The 15989-nt window shown below is 34.2% G+C and overlaps 1 protein-coding gene across 4 annotated transcripts in view; it reads left to right on the top strand.

The window, feature by feature from the left end:
• The first annotated feature begins 1578 nt into the window (after nucleotides 1–1578).
• The window catches only part of LOC134531655 (organic cation transporter protein-like), a 111971-nt gene continuing 97560 nt past the window's right edge, over nucleotides 1579–15989 (top strand). For 2 of the 4 annotated variants that reach the window (XM_063367422.1, XM_063367424.1), the window contains exon 1: nucleotides 1688–7363. In XM_063367422.1, the coding sequence (XP_063223492.1) occupies nucleotides 7334–7363 (30 nt within the window). In that variant the 5' untranslated portion in view covers nucleotides 1688–7333. Of the gene's footprint in view, nucleotides 1659–1687; nucleotides 7364–15989 lie in introns of those variants that run through there. The other 2 variants (XM_063367425.1, XM_063367426.1) reach the window with 2 other exon arrangements.

Raw genomic sequence — 15989 nt, forward strand, 5'->3', positions numbered from 1 at the left:
TGTTAGCGTAGCTTTACAGTGAATTAGCAGTGGGGAAAAGCAATGTAAGTTTACAGGCATATGAGGTGAACAAAACTTAGAGTATAAAAATGTGTCAAAACAGTTATTCCAACAGTAACCAACTTACATTTTATAATTTTAACATCTGGCCAAATTATTTAAAGTGTCTATGGACAAATGTGAAAAAAAAATTGGCACTTGGAAAGAAAATAAGATAGTTTTGGGAATATAAGTTGAAACGACTTCATTAGCTGTACGAAATTTTGTGGTCCCAACTTACGTATGTACAAATTGTGTGCTAAAATACCAGAAAGTGTAGCCTACACGATAATTGAGTTACAAGGTAAAGTAACCTCTTCTATAGTTCGGAAATAGGTTGGCACCCAATTCCAAAATCAATAATCCTAACAGATAGTGTTAACTCTTCACTGGATTAGCTCATTACACTAGACATTAAAAATAATGTTAATGTGGTGGTTTGTTTCAACATGGAGCACAGAGAAACGAGGGCATGGAAAACATTTAGTGGAGACCAACACTTGGGAGAAATTTATATTCTTTAGCTACTTCAGTTTGCCTCCAAACTTTATATTTAATGTGTTTAAACATTACAAAATTCTTTAGAGCATAAATATGTCAATGTTTTCATAGATGTAGATCAACCTATGGAACACGAATGGAAACAAGATTATGTAAGCCTACGTTCTAAAAAGCTACAATTTGTATGCTAAGAAATACATATTTATGTAGATAGAATTGTAATTTCTACTCTTAATATATTTTTTTAAATTTTTTAACGTAAAATAATTTCTTCACATTAATTTATAAGTATAAGTTTCAATATTTTAACGAACATGGGTAGTAGTTTGTAAGCTACAGTATAAAATAATAAAACCAAGGTGTTTATTGTTTCGTAAATATGTTGCCAAATCTTGCCCTACACGAGTGAAATTGTTCAATTTTTTTTTTAAATCTATGAAGATGTTAGTCATAGGAGTACCCAGGGGGAGGGGGGTGTTTTGGGGCTTCAACCCCCCCCCCCACCCCCCACCCCCGAAATAAAGGCAAGAATATTATGAACACTCATGTCATTCGAAACTCATTTTCTGGAAGTTTCACACCGAGCGACGAGAGAGAACGTCACCAAGCAGCCCATTTTGTAAGTTAACGTAAACAAATTTGAATTGCAGTGGTTGGTTCATGAATGTTCACTGCAACATCCACATCGACCCGGAGAATGTGCTGGTTACTGAATTTGCCAAAAAAAAAAATAGAAGAAATCTTCTGTAAAAAGTTTGTAATTTGAAAAAGTTTATTATAAACAATTATCTTTTGGTGTTTATCCAGTTTTTCTTAAAAATCAGAAAAACACCCCCCCCCCCCCCCCCCCGCCGCCCCCCCGAGAAAAAAAATCCTGGGTACGCCTATGATGTAAGTAAAAGGCCCGTTCGTAGCAACTCGCGACAGCAGCAGCTGCTGGAGAGCAGCCACGACCCTGAGCGCGACAGGCGCATGCGCGGCCGGTGACTACTCAGCTGGACGGTGGGGGTGGGGGTAAGTAGGCCCCTCCCCCGCAGCGCCGGCACGTGACCTCAGCGCCGGCGGCCAGTCTCTCGGCGGACAGCGACGCGGCAGCAGCCATGGACTCGCGCGCGCAGGTACTCCCTCTCGCACGCTCGCTAGAGACCACACAGACCGCTACAGTCCAAACTGCGATCGCTCCTTTCGAATACCTGTGGTTTTTAGCTGTGATGCGATCACTGTCCAAGCAATTATTATCTGCTCTAACGGCGAAAGAAATGATTGAGCTGACGGCGAGTACTGGTGACATACTTAAATTTACTATTGCTAGTCGTTTCGAAACTCGTACACACAATGATATTATTTAATTAATTGATAGCAATCATTGTAATTAAAATATGCTGCGAAAATAAAATTAAAAAAAATGATAATATAAAATATGTTACTTAAATATTGAAATAAATATTATTTATGTGTAATAGAAAATCACTATCGTTAAGCTATAATACATGTTACTTGTAAAGTTAACACTAAAAAAAAATTAAAATTGTGCAAAGAAAAATTACTATTTTAACAAAACATTAAGATAAGATGTGGGAAATATCGTGTCATTTTCCTTCTTTTCGTTAGTTATAATAACTATAAAATACTAAAGAATTTCTCTAGAAGATATGATTCAGAAGTAAATTACAATTTAAAAAAAAAAGTTCTTATTAGAGACTAAACGTTTGTATTATTTCTGTGGGAACAGGAGCTGTGGTCTATCGGCCAGTGAATAACTTATTGGAGTTCAGTTATTCTATGAACCGCTTCGAAGTAGTAATGAATATATCCTCGACAATAAAAGAAAAGAACATGTGTTGTCATTGGTTGTTTCACGGGAACCGAAGCTCTGTTGCTATTGGTGGTTTTGGTAGCATTCATACATAGTTTACTGAAAGCTGCTCTGTCATTGGTGGTATGGGAGCAATCGCAATTTCCTAACTCCCATGTTTGCCACATCGGCTGGAGCGCTATTTACGTCGCACACAAGACTGCGACCGATGATATTGCTACTCTGACCGCAGATACTTCGTGAGATGAATCACAGACTGTGACTGTGATGTTTGATGTCTGCGACTAAATCACATGTTGTTGATTTTTCGACCCATCTGTAACACTTACTCGCCCCTCGATCGCCTCAGCGCCCGTACCAATGTGCTTCCATCGCTACACTTGCCACACGAGCGTACGCTGTATTTCATTTGGCATGGAGGGGGATAGAACAACCTCCTTTCCCACTGTTTGCTTTCAAACTATTTCCTGTTGTTGGTGGGAACGATAGATTTTTTTATTATATTACCCCCTCCCTTTTTGTATACACTCCTGTTTGCTAGTTCTGTGTTCTGAAGTCTAAATAAACAGTAGAAGCACAAAATAATTCTTTTTTCAAAAAAATACCCATACTGCATTATTTTAAATTACTTGATTTTAATAAAAGTAAAGATAATTTCTACAAATAAACGTGAATAAAATAAGAATCAAATATTGTCCAATCTCTTGTGAGCGAGTATGAGTGTAGCGCAAGCTGTCGAATAGCTAGTAAACTCATCCAATGTGGTTCAGTTTTGTGACAAGGGATTCACAATCAAGAGGACACGGGTTGGAATTCCAATCCAACGATTTAGTTTTCATTTTACATGGACACCCATAATCACTCCATGATAATTCATCGAAGGTTCTCATCAGGCGGCCTCTTAGAAACGAGCTGCTCTTATAGCTTGCAAGGCATAACAGTTCTTGTCACGGCTACAGGGAGAATTACAGGCGACGGGCGTGGATCAAAGCGGGTATAAGACGAGCCCACATGCGTGCTCACAAAGACTCGGGGAAAAATCAGTTCTGGCGTTGGGAATGGTTGAGGGAGACTATCCTGACAAATATTAAGTGGAAGTGTGCAGAGAGCGAATAAAGTTTAATTTTTAGTTATAAAATTACTGGTAAAATTATGGTTCAAAATTTAAATTTAAAATTGTTACAAAAATGCTAATTGGTGACTCATTAGTTAACACTGTATGTCATAGAGAAACCTCAAGAATTAACAACATAGATGACTACATTAACAAACGGAAAACTAGCCATAATCAGTTCATGTCAAATTGAAATGCCCAAAAAGCACAGAGAATTCCGTGGAATAATTAAGTCATGATGATATTACATAGACTAGCATACTAGACTCACAGTGACGACACAGCAACAATAACAGTTAATAGGCTACATACAAAGAACAACAAACAGACGCAACTATCTTTGATTATTAACATATCATCTGTGCAACACGACAAGAAAGCGTCGCGCAGACAAACCCAGCGAATATCTGTTTTTATTATAATCGTTGGTTCATCTGATTGTCACTGTTTTGTACAATGTTGTTTTACTATATGTATTTACTGCTATTGTTGCAATTGTTTCATTGTTTCCAGCTTACTGTTTTCGTCCGTGCCGAATAATTTTTCTGACTATTTATTTTTTCCTGTCTATTGTCTCTAGACATTAAAATTTAACAGTTGCTGTCATTGGCTATTTCTATGCTTGTTTACGTATTAATCTTTGCCGTTCATTCCTGAGGTTTTTCTACGACATACAGTGTAAACCAGCATATCTTTATTCTATAAAATTACTTTAAATCCCTTTGCAAAATCATTCAAAAGAATAGTGCTGTAATGTTTATTAACCAACCTCAAAAGCTGATCATCTGTAAAACGCTTCTTCCTCACATCAATCAGTGTGTTCGTCTTTATACATCAACTTACAGAAAAAGAGCACTAAGAAACTTTTTTATGAGTAAAAAGGCAATTCCCGAATGAAATTCTCGATTACTAAGATTGACCAACTTTTTATTTCCATTAAGGGGCCCGCCTACCTGGGCACACATACGGTGTGCATAGCTTCAGGAAAAACAACGCGATTTCAAAACTACTCAAGATATCCGAGTGGGGCCTATTTACGAATAGCATTTAAGAGTTCGCTGAGGACCGAAAAGTACTTTTAATTTCGGATTAAGTTTTTAAACTGTATTTTTAGAAGCGTTAAAATGCCTAAAACGCGTGTTTTCAGAGTAATTTTTAGGCATAAAACAATCAGTACAGATTCTTGAAAGTACTTAAGGGGCTTGCATAACACCTTTATCTTCATTTCTCCGCCATATAATGTTACGGTCACCGCTCAAATTTCACAGTTATCATGTGACGACGAGACGAATGCGCGCCAGTTCAGAGACTTGCGCTTAGAGGCTATACAGCGCTAGAAGCACCAGCGAGCGTCGCGCTTATCATCCCGCCTCACTAACACACATACACCCCTGACGAGGCGGGCCCCTTAAGGACCCATGAAACATAAAGATAATAGTTTTGTACATTAGAAAAACATTGGATTTTGATTCTATATTTTATTATATTGGCCATAAATATTTATGACAATTAATAATAGTTAATGGAATACACTTACTAAAACCAAAGTTTCTCTTAACCAAAACCATGATTAACACCAATTCGCTGCGATTTTAATAAACAACGTATAAAAGGTGTACCGAACCTTTTGACGATTTAAAAACTTAAATTATCTTTTTTTGTACCGATTTTTAATCCCATACAGCATTTTTTCTCTAAGAAAGACCTGCAAAATTTGTTGTGAAACAGCCCCCCCTTCTCTCTGGCAGCGCCATCTGCAATCAGCACGCAAGTGCAGCTGTTACTCGCATTTGACTCTTTCCCACTCACGCTGCCAGTCTGACCTTGGCAGAAATTACATTCTGTCGAAAATAACACTCCGTACTAAAGAGATTCGTTTTAAAGCTAAACTTTCATTTGTGCAACGAACTAAACTTAAGGGGATTGGTGCACCAGCATCGTATTAAAAAAAACAATATATTTGGTAATTATTCAGCTGCTAGAGAAGATTTGAACCATTCTGGTGTAAAATTTTTATTTTATTTTTTTATTTTAATTAAGTTATTGCTGATTTTCGGGAATTTTTTAAATTCAAGCTTTATTAAAAAACTATAAAGAATTCAATGGTAAAACTTTCGCAGATAAATTTTCAGACACGGGAGATATGACTGTGGCCATTATTTTATCTGTAATCATTATTAATTTAACGTATTTACAATTTGAATTTTAATAAATGAGCTGCTACGAAATTGCGTGATATTCATTTGCGAATTTAATAACATTCGCGTTTTCATTTGTAATTCAAACGCCTACATATATGTCGGCTGAATGATTGACTTTATTTTAGTCTTTAGCTTATTGCAGTCGGACCTAAAGTAAAAACGTAGCTGTAGAAATTTGAGCAGCGTGCAAGCTCGGATACGAGGAATTATGGAGCGCGCTGGACAGTAGTGACACCTTGCGACAGTTTCTCTAACTTTTTGCAGCCTGCCACAGCTGTCTGCTGTTTACGAAGGGGAGATGGGATTTCGCGGGAAACTGATATGAAGGTCAACGTACTCATTTTCAGTAGATAAGAGAACGTGTTTGGTCTAGCTCGGCGTATAATTGAATGGTTATTCTCTGTTATTATTTAGCACAGTGATTTAGTTAGATGTTTTTTGTTGTAAGCGTGAGATTTATTCAGGAATAAAATGCCGAAGAAACCTCCACCAAGCAGAGTACACAAAAGAACAAAACTATCGAAAGCCCTTATAGCACTTAGAAAAAAGAATAAAGAAAGATAAGAGATTATTTTATTATAGCTTTTTTTTATCATACATTTATTTTTCAGAGTTGCGTATGTACAACGCGATGGACGCGATGCGACAGCAGAAAGATGTGTAAAATTGTAAACATGTTTTTTTTTTTTTCAGCAATGCGTGAACCATTCATAAACTATACTCAACATGTATCCGTATAATTACGTTTGAATTTTTTTTATGACAGGCATCAATGTTAACAAGTTTATTAAGCCACAATAGACTTTTTTCAGAAAAATAAGTGTAGCAGAAAACACTCAACATAGTCTCACACAAAATCAGTTTACATGAATGCAGTTTTAAGAAGTAAGCTACGTAAATAATAGTTAAACATTATTTAATATCTGCTGGTAACGTTTCCAAAGTATCAGCTTCGCCTTCATTCACGAACAATATTCGTGAGCTTATTTATTTATTTTGCTGGCGTTTCGTTGGTGACTGTTAGGACTGCAAAATTAGTAAACATTTTTCACCCTATCCTGAGTTAAATCTAAGTGTGCGCGGTTAGATGAGGACCTAGATATGTCTCAGGCTTACGCCTTTACACTCTACTCATGCATTAACCATGCGCGTAAGGGCGCGCTGCCATTGACCTGTAGGATAGTCTCAACAATCCTCTACGGACTCGAAAAATGTCACCTGCTCATTGGCTACTTGACTTGTGACAACTGTTTGTTGTAATGCCTGTGATTCATCGTTGATTTTGTTGAGGAGTTTTCAGTGATTCAGAGCCTCCCATTTAACTGTGGCCGTATTGAAGAAGCAGTACAAATGTTACATGCTTGAATTCATAGCGAATGGAAACCACAAATATTTACTGATGTAATGGTTGGTAAAAAAAAATATTATTCGTATCGCGTCCATCGCTTCGCACCATGTTGGCTCCTATATTATATGGATTTACAAAATATAACGATTTATTTACGACACTTAAGATAAGGTGTGTAGGATTTTAAGAATTCACTTGAATTGATATTTAAGAACATATTTCAGGATAACTTGTGAAGAAGCTCGTACAGATGGCACCGGTTGTGATGACTCATTGTCACCAGAGCAGGGGCCATCTCGTGTACACGAAGTGGTATGCGAAACCTCAACACAACTCGAAAATCAGTGAGTGTTACATTGAAATGTGTCCGCTACAAATGTTCAGGAATTATAATTTTGAAATCGAGTAGAAATATTCCTGCAATTAGCATTAGGTATATTTTAATAGACATTGAAAGCGAATCATTAAGTAGTTTCAAAATCCAAATACCGGAATACAGATAGTCTGTAACAATACATACCTCACCGACTAGATATGGTCCAGATTGTTAATACTAACACATTAAAAAAAAACTGACTAGTTAATGAATATGTTGAAATTTTGTAAACCTGTTACTTAAGATGATTGGTGATGTAATAATGTCTCTTGGAAACTACATAAGATTTTAACTGCTTTTATTTCTCCATAAATTCGCAAATCACCATGGCGGCCATTTTACGATCACGATTTAGTTCTTAAATTTTAAATTAGTTTATTTGTTGAGAGCCTGGTACAATGTATCTGACCACTAAAGCGATCCGAGCCGCGTAGTGTATACTACTGCGAGGTTGCCGAAGTAGGCTCGGGTCGGGACGAATTTCGCTGTGAAGAAACAAAGGTTTTTAATACATAGAAAATTATCCCAAAGCCGAAATTTGTACAGTAGTAGAATGAACATTTCTTAGTAACACGTCAAAAGTTTAAGTACTGCCGCAAACCTTGTGTGTCACACCGAAAACAAGCAGTTAAGTCCAAAATTAAATTTTTTTGCAACGATCCACAATAATGGATATTGCAAATGCAGTTTATGGAGTAGACCGTCAGTATGGAACCCAAAATAATCTAGAAACATTGCCCTATCTGAGGATAGTGATAAAAAGCACAAAGTTTAAACATGTTCCTATAAAATAGACCTTTTAAATCATTAAAGTTAACGAATTCACTTTCATTCAATTTTAAGGAAATATAAATACATCTTACATAAACTTAAAGAGCCCAACGTGGAAATCGCTTAGAGTAATCGTTGTTGCATATTTATTCATCTTTAAATTGGTATATTTTTTTAAGTGTCTCATACAATTAGTCTGACCACTAAAGCGATCCGAGCCGCGTAGTGTATACTACTGCGAGGTTGTCGAAGTAGGTTCGGGTCGAGACGAATTTCGCTGTTAAGAAACAAAAAATTTTAATACATGGAAAATTATCACACAGGAAAAATTTTGTACAGTAGTAGAATGAACATTTCTTAGTAACACGTCAAAAGTTTACCGATGAAACCTTGTGATCACACCAATAAATGAGCAGTTGAGTCCTTAATGATAATTTCTACAATGATCCACAAAATTTTTTCGTAAATTTAATAACTTTAATACTTTTTTAAGTCGGTTCTCATTATGGCACCAAAGTAATATAAAAGAATGTCCTACATGGTAACTGTGATAAACACATCAAAGTTTAAACGTCCTATTATTAAATTGGTAATTTTAATCATAAAAGGTAAGAAAAAAATATATTTTTTTATAGAAATTTGACTACATGTTACATAAATATGTTGAGCGTAACGTCAAAATCACTTCATAAATATTGTCTGTGTGTTTTTTGTTTTTTTTAAGGTTTAAATGTGTATATTTTGAGTGTCTGGTACAATAGTCTGACCACTGATGTATTTCAAGCTGCGTAGTGTGTGGTGCAGCAGTGTTAAAGTCGCTCGTGCTGGGACGTTTTTTGCTCCAGAAAACTAAGGTTTTTAATGTATGGTAATTCCAGACTGAATTTTACTCTGAAAGAATAAAAGTTTCCTAACTGCAAGTGATTTTTTCTGCAAACGTAGATAAAAATCTTCCAGGATGCAATTTGCTTAGGTAAAAATGTTAGTATGATTGACTCTTCAATTTCTAAATTATAAATAAATAACAACAATAGAACTTCCCGGAAAGTTGTGATAAACTGACGATATTGCGCGAGTAGCAGACCCGTACGTGACTACAGAGAAAGGCTATTTTCCTTGACCGTTAGGATTTCTGGGACGAACACCCTCTCACAGCTGGGGTCATAAAATACGGTCAAACTCTTGCAAAAACATCCACCACCGCTCTTTGCCACTAGCAATTCAACGAAGTAAGCTAGGCGCAGCACTCCAATGAATTAACTTAGAAAAAAAAAACTAAATATGTAATTCTATCAATACATTTTACAACAAACTTATGTATTATTTATTTTCTGGAAAAAAATATTATCATACGAATTATGTTATAAAAGTGACAAAACTCAATAAGCACATTAACGGTGTATCGTTTTCTTCAATTGTTATATAGTAAACTTATTTCATACAATTAAATATATATATATATTTTATAATATAGGCTACATTAAAATTTTGCACAGTTCTGATCTAAAATAATATAATGTATTAGAAAAAAAATCATATTTTTTGGTATTAAAATAATTTTTAATAATAAAATTTTTGTAACAAAATACGAACACACATATATAAAACCAGAGGTCCTCTAGAATTTTGATTTACAAGTTCCAAGCAGAAATTGTTTATTGTTAATTTTATTGTATCAAAAATCATTCATATTTAAAAAAAAGAATATGTACATCTCAATAGATGTAACATGAATACACCCTATCATATGCATTAAATATATTTTAAGTAATCCATAAATAAGACTAAGTTTATTGAGTGTCGCAGTACGCAGCGTGTTTCAAAGCCCGCCGGCCGTGAAAGATCAGTACGGCCGCAGTACACTGCAACGCTCGGGCAGCTTTAATGAGACAACTAATTATGCTAGACTCTTTATAAATATACTATATTAAAGCTAAAAGTATAATTAAAAACATTTATTTAGACATGTTTTCGCATTGGGCTCTTCAAATCGGTGTAAATCGTATTTTTATCTGGGTGGCAAAGATAAAAAAAATATGTCGTGAATTAATCGCTTTATATCATATATATTAAAAATTTAAATTTTTTCTAACATTAATGGGTGTATTACAGTTTCTAGATTATTTTGTTAAGTTTATGGACAGTCTAAATTAAAAACTGTATAAATGGGTAGCATTTTAATGGACTGATGCAAGTTGCTGTCACCTAGGACTTAAATGCAAATTTTCGGTGATAACGCACAAGGTCTACAGCGGTAAACTTTCGGTATGTTATTAAGCATAGTCAACTCTACCACAGTACAAAAATTCAGCTTTGGACAAATTGTTCACAGGTTGTCTTGGTTTCCTGTAGTAACACGAAAGTCTACGCGGGGAAGGGCGGCTACCTGATCCGAGAATGAAGGATAGGGCGAGATGGGAAGCGATAAGAGCTGGTTCGGTGTCCGTGTTGGAGAGAGAGAGAAAGGCGATATTGTGGAAGACCTTCGAAAGATTCCCGCTAGATGGCAGGCCTCAGAGCTGCAACATTCGACAACCTCCTTTCACAGAAGCTCTCTCGCCACTAACTTGCCAAATCTCACCCGCTAGCTTATATACGTGCTGGCTGGCCATACAGTAGTAATAAACAAGCATTTATGAAACACTTAAGCTCATTTCCAACAAATTCTGACGAATGACTGTTTTTTGTCCTGCACCAATCCCCTTAATATCGCATACTTCTCTGTTTGTTATTTATTTTAAAATCACCAGATTGTCTAATTTATCCATTGTGAAAACGTGATTAAATTCCCACAAATGATCTACAAAAAAAACTAACTTTTATTGCAGTTCTGGTTTTAAAATACGGCTAAAAACTTATAAAAAATTAAAATATGATTTTTTAAACAATTTTACAATTCAAAATATTAATAAGAATCATTGAATTTTTTTTCTAATATTTTGATTTGTATATTGTAGTAAAATGCAATTATTTGTTTTAATATGTCATTGCAACTTATTCATTAAAGTTCGTCGGACCTCTAATAAAACACTTACTTACATTAAATGTTTATCATATATCAGTGTTTAGAGAAATATTTACTTTTTAAATGCTTTACTAACCCTCTTTTTTAACAGCTTATGTTTTCTTATGAAGCCCTAAATTTATAATATATTTTCTTACAGTATTTAAACGTTCTCATCTAACGTTAATTTAAAAATACGATAATACATTTATATATGGTGTTATTCATAAAAACATTTTGTTTTAAAATTTCGATACTGGTAGAACATATAGGCATGTGAATTTTTAATTCAAATTACCTGTTACAATTTATAATCATTGGTTTTACTGCAGTCAGAGAAATATTAAACATTTAGCCAATTAAAACTTTCTTCAACTCAATTAAGGGAAAAACTTTAATACATATTAGAACGGGTACCTTCTCCTCGTGTAAATTATGGCTACTTTCGTAATTTCATTTGCATTGAACTTGGTGACGTAGATATGCAGAGCTATAATAAAATCAAAACTTACCCTATTTTCCCCTGTTTGTTCCAGAATAAGGCCAAAGTAATACTAAATTGTTTTCGATGATAATATTATTATACCTTGAATACTATGATAGAGCTTAAACTAACCCTTATAAGGTGAAAAGGGGTAATTTTATAAAAATACATACAAGCGAAGGTAAACAAAGGATACTTAGAACACTAGGTATAAAAATAAAAAATTCATCAATTTGACCATTTTCAGAAATAACACCATTACGGACGTAATTTTTTTATGTTATTAAACAAATAGGTCTGCGAACATCTTGGATAAGAATAAAAGAAACTATATAACCTACAATAAATCATAATTATAAAAGATGATATATTTTTTTTTAATGTGACTGCTATAGCCTTTAAATGGAATGGGTTTTGTTTTTTAATACAAAAAACAAAACTCGGAATCCAATGTAGAAAGAATCAAGAATATACATCCAAAAAAATTGTATATTATAATTTTTTTTTAAATGTTGACTAAGTTATTTTTAATGAGTTATATTTTTAAGTAAACATTTTTATACATACGACCTATAAAGAAAAACTGTTTTGAATAAGAAAATAAAAAAAAATTAATGTATAAATTTATTCTTCCAATAAGCGATATTCAACCTAATGAGGTAAAAATGTTTAAATTTGGTTGTATTATGACCTAACAATATCTCCAAATAAAAACCAGCATATATTTCTGGCTGGCACCCATGCGCGGTCACGTGTGACCCGTTGACGTAAGGCATTCCATGCGAGCCTGGCCAAATTACAAGGGTCGTCGCTACCCTTCTCCACCCCCCCTTTTTTTTTTGTTACCCGCGCTTCGTCCTGCCTCGGCGCCGTTATCTATCGCTGAGCGGCCTTGGGAATCCCGCGGGCCGTGGCGTGGGCGAGCAAGCGACACTATTCTCGACGTTTCGGGTGTCGGGTCGGCATGGGATGACGCGACTCGCCCCAGCTGCTCTGGTCAGTTCTAGAAGGGTGCCACAGACTACTTAAGCAGGGACGCCAGCCTCCGCGCGAGTTTCTTGGGTGACAGAGTACCGCGAGGAGTGTGGCGATAGATCTGTGAGAAGTTTTTGGTGAATGGAGTTCCGAGATGGTGAGTGACGCGTGAGTGCCACGCGTGCTGCGAGAGTTCGGTGACGGAGTTTTGGTGACAAGAGTTGTGCCGTTGTAATGTTGGTGGCACTTGCTCAACTTATTTATTTATAATTATTTTTTTTCTTTTTTTTGGGCGAACTGGTTTCCACACGTTTTCAGTGTTCTATATTGGTATTTGTTAATGGTAATATGTTATTTAAATATTTCAAAGTTAATTCTAAACGAAGTTGTAATAATTTTAATTATGTGTAATTTAAATGTTTGAACATCAAGTTTTTTTTTATTGTGTCAATGTAATTTTTTTGAATCTATTATGAATAATGTGTTTACAATTTTATTATTATGGTAAATATGTGAAGATATATTTAAGAATTATAAGTCAATCTTGTGTAATAGAATTAATGTATTATCGATCTTTTGATTTTCGAAAAGGTACTCTCTACGAGTGCCATGTTCAATGTCCTTCTTCGTCTTGCACTTACAGACCGCAAACGGTCTTTTCCAGCACTTTGACGCCATGATGTAGTAACTCAAAAATTCGTTCTTGTGTGATTTAAAGTTTTCAAGATGCATTAAGCATCTACAACCGCACTAAGTGGTAAGTTTTGTTGTATTATTTCTCAAGAACGTAGGGAAATGTTTGTAACACCGGGCGTGTTAATATTCTTTGTTATTTTTATGTTAATTAGCGGTTCCACGATACCGGCCATGCGGTACACTTGAACCAACTTGTGCTGTGGTGTTGGGGGCCTGTCCCCGGCAGCCCGGAAGCAAAATGATGTGACCGCACCTAATTCAGGAAAGCCGACGACTATTTAATTATTTTGGCATGAACTACTAACCTTTTTTATCAACTCTACATAATGTGAAAATTTCGTGGACTTAACCTCATCGGACTTCTCGTCAAACTTTGTCTTCTCTTCTATCTTAAAGAATTTTTTTTTGAACCAATGTAACGTCTTATTTAAAATATGTAATTTACAAGCAACGAAACAATGTAACATGGACTAAAGATATTTTGATAAACAAAAAATTTTTGTTTTGTAAGGAATTCATCATGTAATTATTAATTTGTTTTAATAGTAAACAAAAAAAAATTTTATTCGTTTTTGTAAGGGGCCCCAAATCAGATAAAACTTAAACATAGTAAAATCAGTATCATGTAAGAAATAATTTAAAATACTAGTGATAATATAATATGGTAATATAATATGGTCAGGGTGTTGAGATTTAAAAAATAATTTACATAAAAAATAAATTATTTATCTGAAATTGTCCTTTTTATTTAATCATTGAATAATACTCTTATAGTTTATTGTGAGTGTGCATGACCAGTCAGCCCTGTTGATACTCTAACTAACCCCTCCGCACATCAAAACACTTCATGAGCCTTGGTCCACGAGCTTTCAGCATCCACCTGCCTCTGTTCATAACCTTAAAAATTTTATGAAGAGAGGTAAGGTGTGGTGCAGTAATGGTAGCAGAGCATGGTTCTGAAGCTTGTTTTGATGTTGTTTTAATTTATATTTAAATAATATTTTTTGTTATGCATTAAATATATATATATTTTTTTGAGTAAACACTTTTTTTTAGACAAGTCTCATACATTTTTAAACCTTTAAATAATTTCTGTATGATTTCTCTATTTACTGTTGGTTTAACCTAAAATTAATTTCTTATCTATGATCTTCAAGTATTATTTAAACTATCTAATTTAATGGTGAGCATAGTGGTGATAATCTTTTTTTATGGCAATCTATTTTTATTTCAAGTGTTTTCTTTATATGGTATTTAATGAAGTTAGTTTTTTTAAAGAGATTTCTTGATTTCATATGTTGCTCTCATCATATTTCCAATCGTGAAGTGGTATTTTCAGTTTCAAAGTTTTTTTTTTCTTCAGTAACATTTAATTGGTAGGAGAATTAAAGTTTTGCTCGTTAAAGTATGTGTCTTTCTTAATTTAAACAAATTGGTATTTTCAGTTTCTGGCTATATTTGTATCAGTGAGGTTGGTAGTCCGGTTGTTTACACCAGTTGTGTTGTTTTTATCCAGGTTCGTTGCATGTTAGCTTCGGTAGGTTATTTAGTTTATTCCTTCAAGTGTTTTAGTTTCATTTGGCCTTTGGCTCAGTCGATCGTGGCCTGATCACCCACTGATCCTAGTCTTTGAGTCCCAAGAAACTTGCTAAATAAATTAAGGTGTACCTAAAGTAAAAGTAATGTAATAACAGGTTTGTGCACATAAAATAAAATATAAAAAACCATGGTACCTAGTTTGAAGTTGTCGTGACAAGTCTTAATTGTTTGTATGTTAGTTTTGGGAAGTAAGTTTGGTTGTAGGGTTTTCTTAGTTTGAATTTTCATGTGGTTATTAGTTGGTATTTGGGGTATGTATTTTCGTACGAGTTATTTTGTTATCATCTTCATGGTTTTGTTTTCATGAGTTCTCGTGTTCTTCATTACATGTAATTTAGGGTTTGGTGTAACAACTAGATTAATTTCAACACTGATATTTTTTTTGTTTTAGTTAACCATGTAAGATTGAGGTTATGTTTGGTAATTGTCGTTTAATTTGTCGCAAGTTGTTTTAGAGTTTTAAAATTTTTATTCCTTTTAACCTATAAATTATTGTTATAATTTCATAATTTGCATATTCTTTATTAATATAATTCTAAATGATATTTCAATTTTATAAGATTGCAGGTTTTGTTCGTGAGAGAATTGTTTGCATATTATTTCTCGTTTTCATAATATTTCAATGTTTCTGATTTATTTTCCAGATTGCCATATGTTGAAAAGTCTGTGGTTTCTTCAGTAATATTTAATTGATGTGATGTTTGTTTACTTTTCGTGTATCACCATTTGGGGCACGTTTTTCATAATCTAACCATGATAGGTATATTTTCTTGTCTTGTTGCCATCGTTAATAAGTCTTTTTTCTGCAGGTGGTTTTAATCATTTTAATATTTTTTTTTGCACAGGTTTTGTTATAGGTCATCTTGGGTATGTATTTTATCTAATTTCTTACAAGAGACATTTTGCCGTTTTCCTAATAAGTTCATTTAATGTGTGTTCTAGTGCTTTCATTGCACAAGTTAATAATTGAGGTTATGAAGTTGTCTTATAAGTATTCATTTTCCAGTAAACTTATCTTTGAATCAAGTATTTGAGTAATTTTTTTTCAGGTTGTGTTTGATCTTC

This window comes from Bacillus rossius, chromosome 5 (assembly GCF_032445375.1).
Source record: "Bacillus rossius redtenbacheri isolate Brsri chromosome 5, Brsri_v3, whole genome shotgun sequence".
In the NCBI taxonomy this organism is placed as follows: Eukaryota; Metazoa; Arthropoda; class Insecta; order Phasmatodea; family Bacillidae; genus Bacillus; species Bacillus rossius.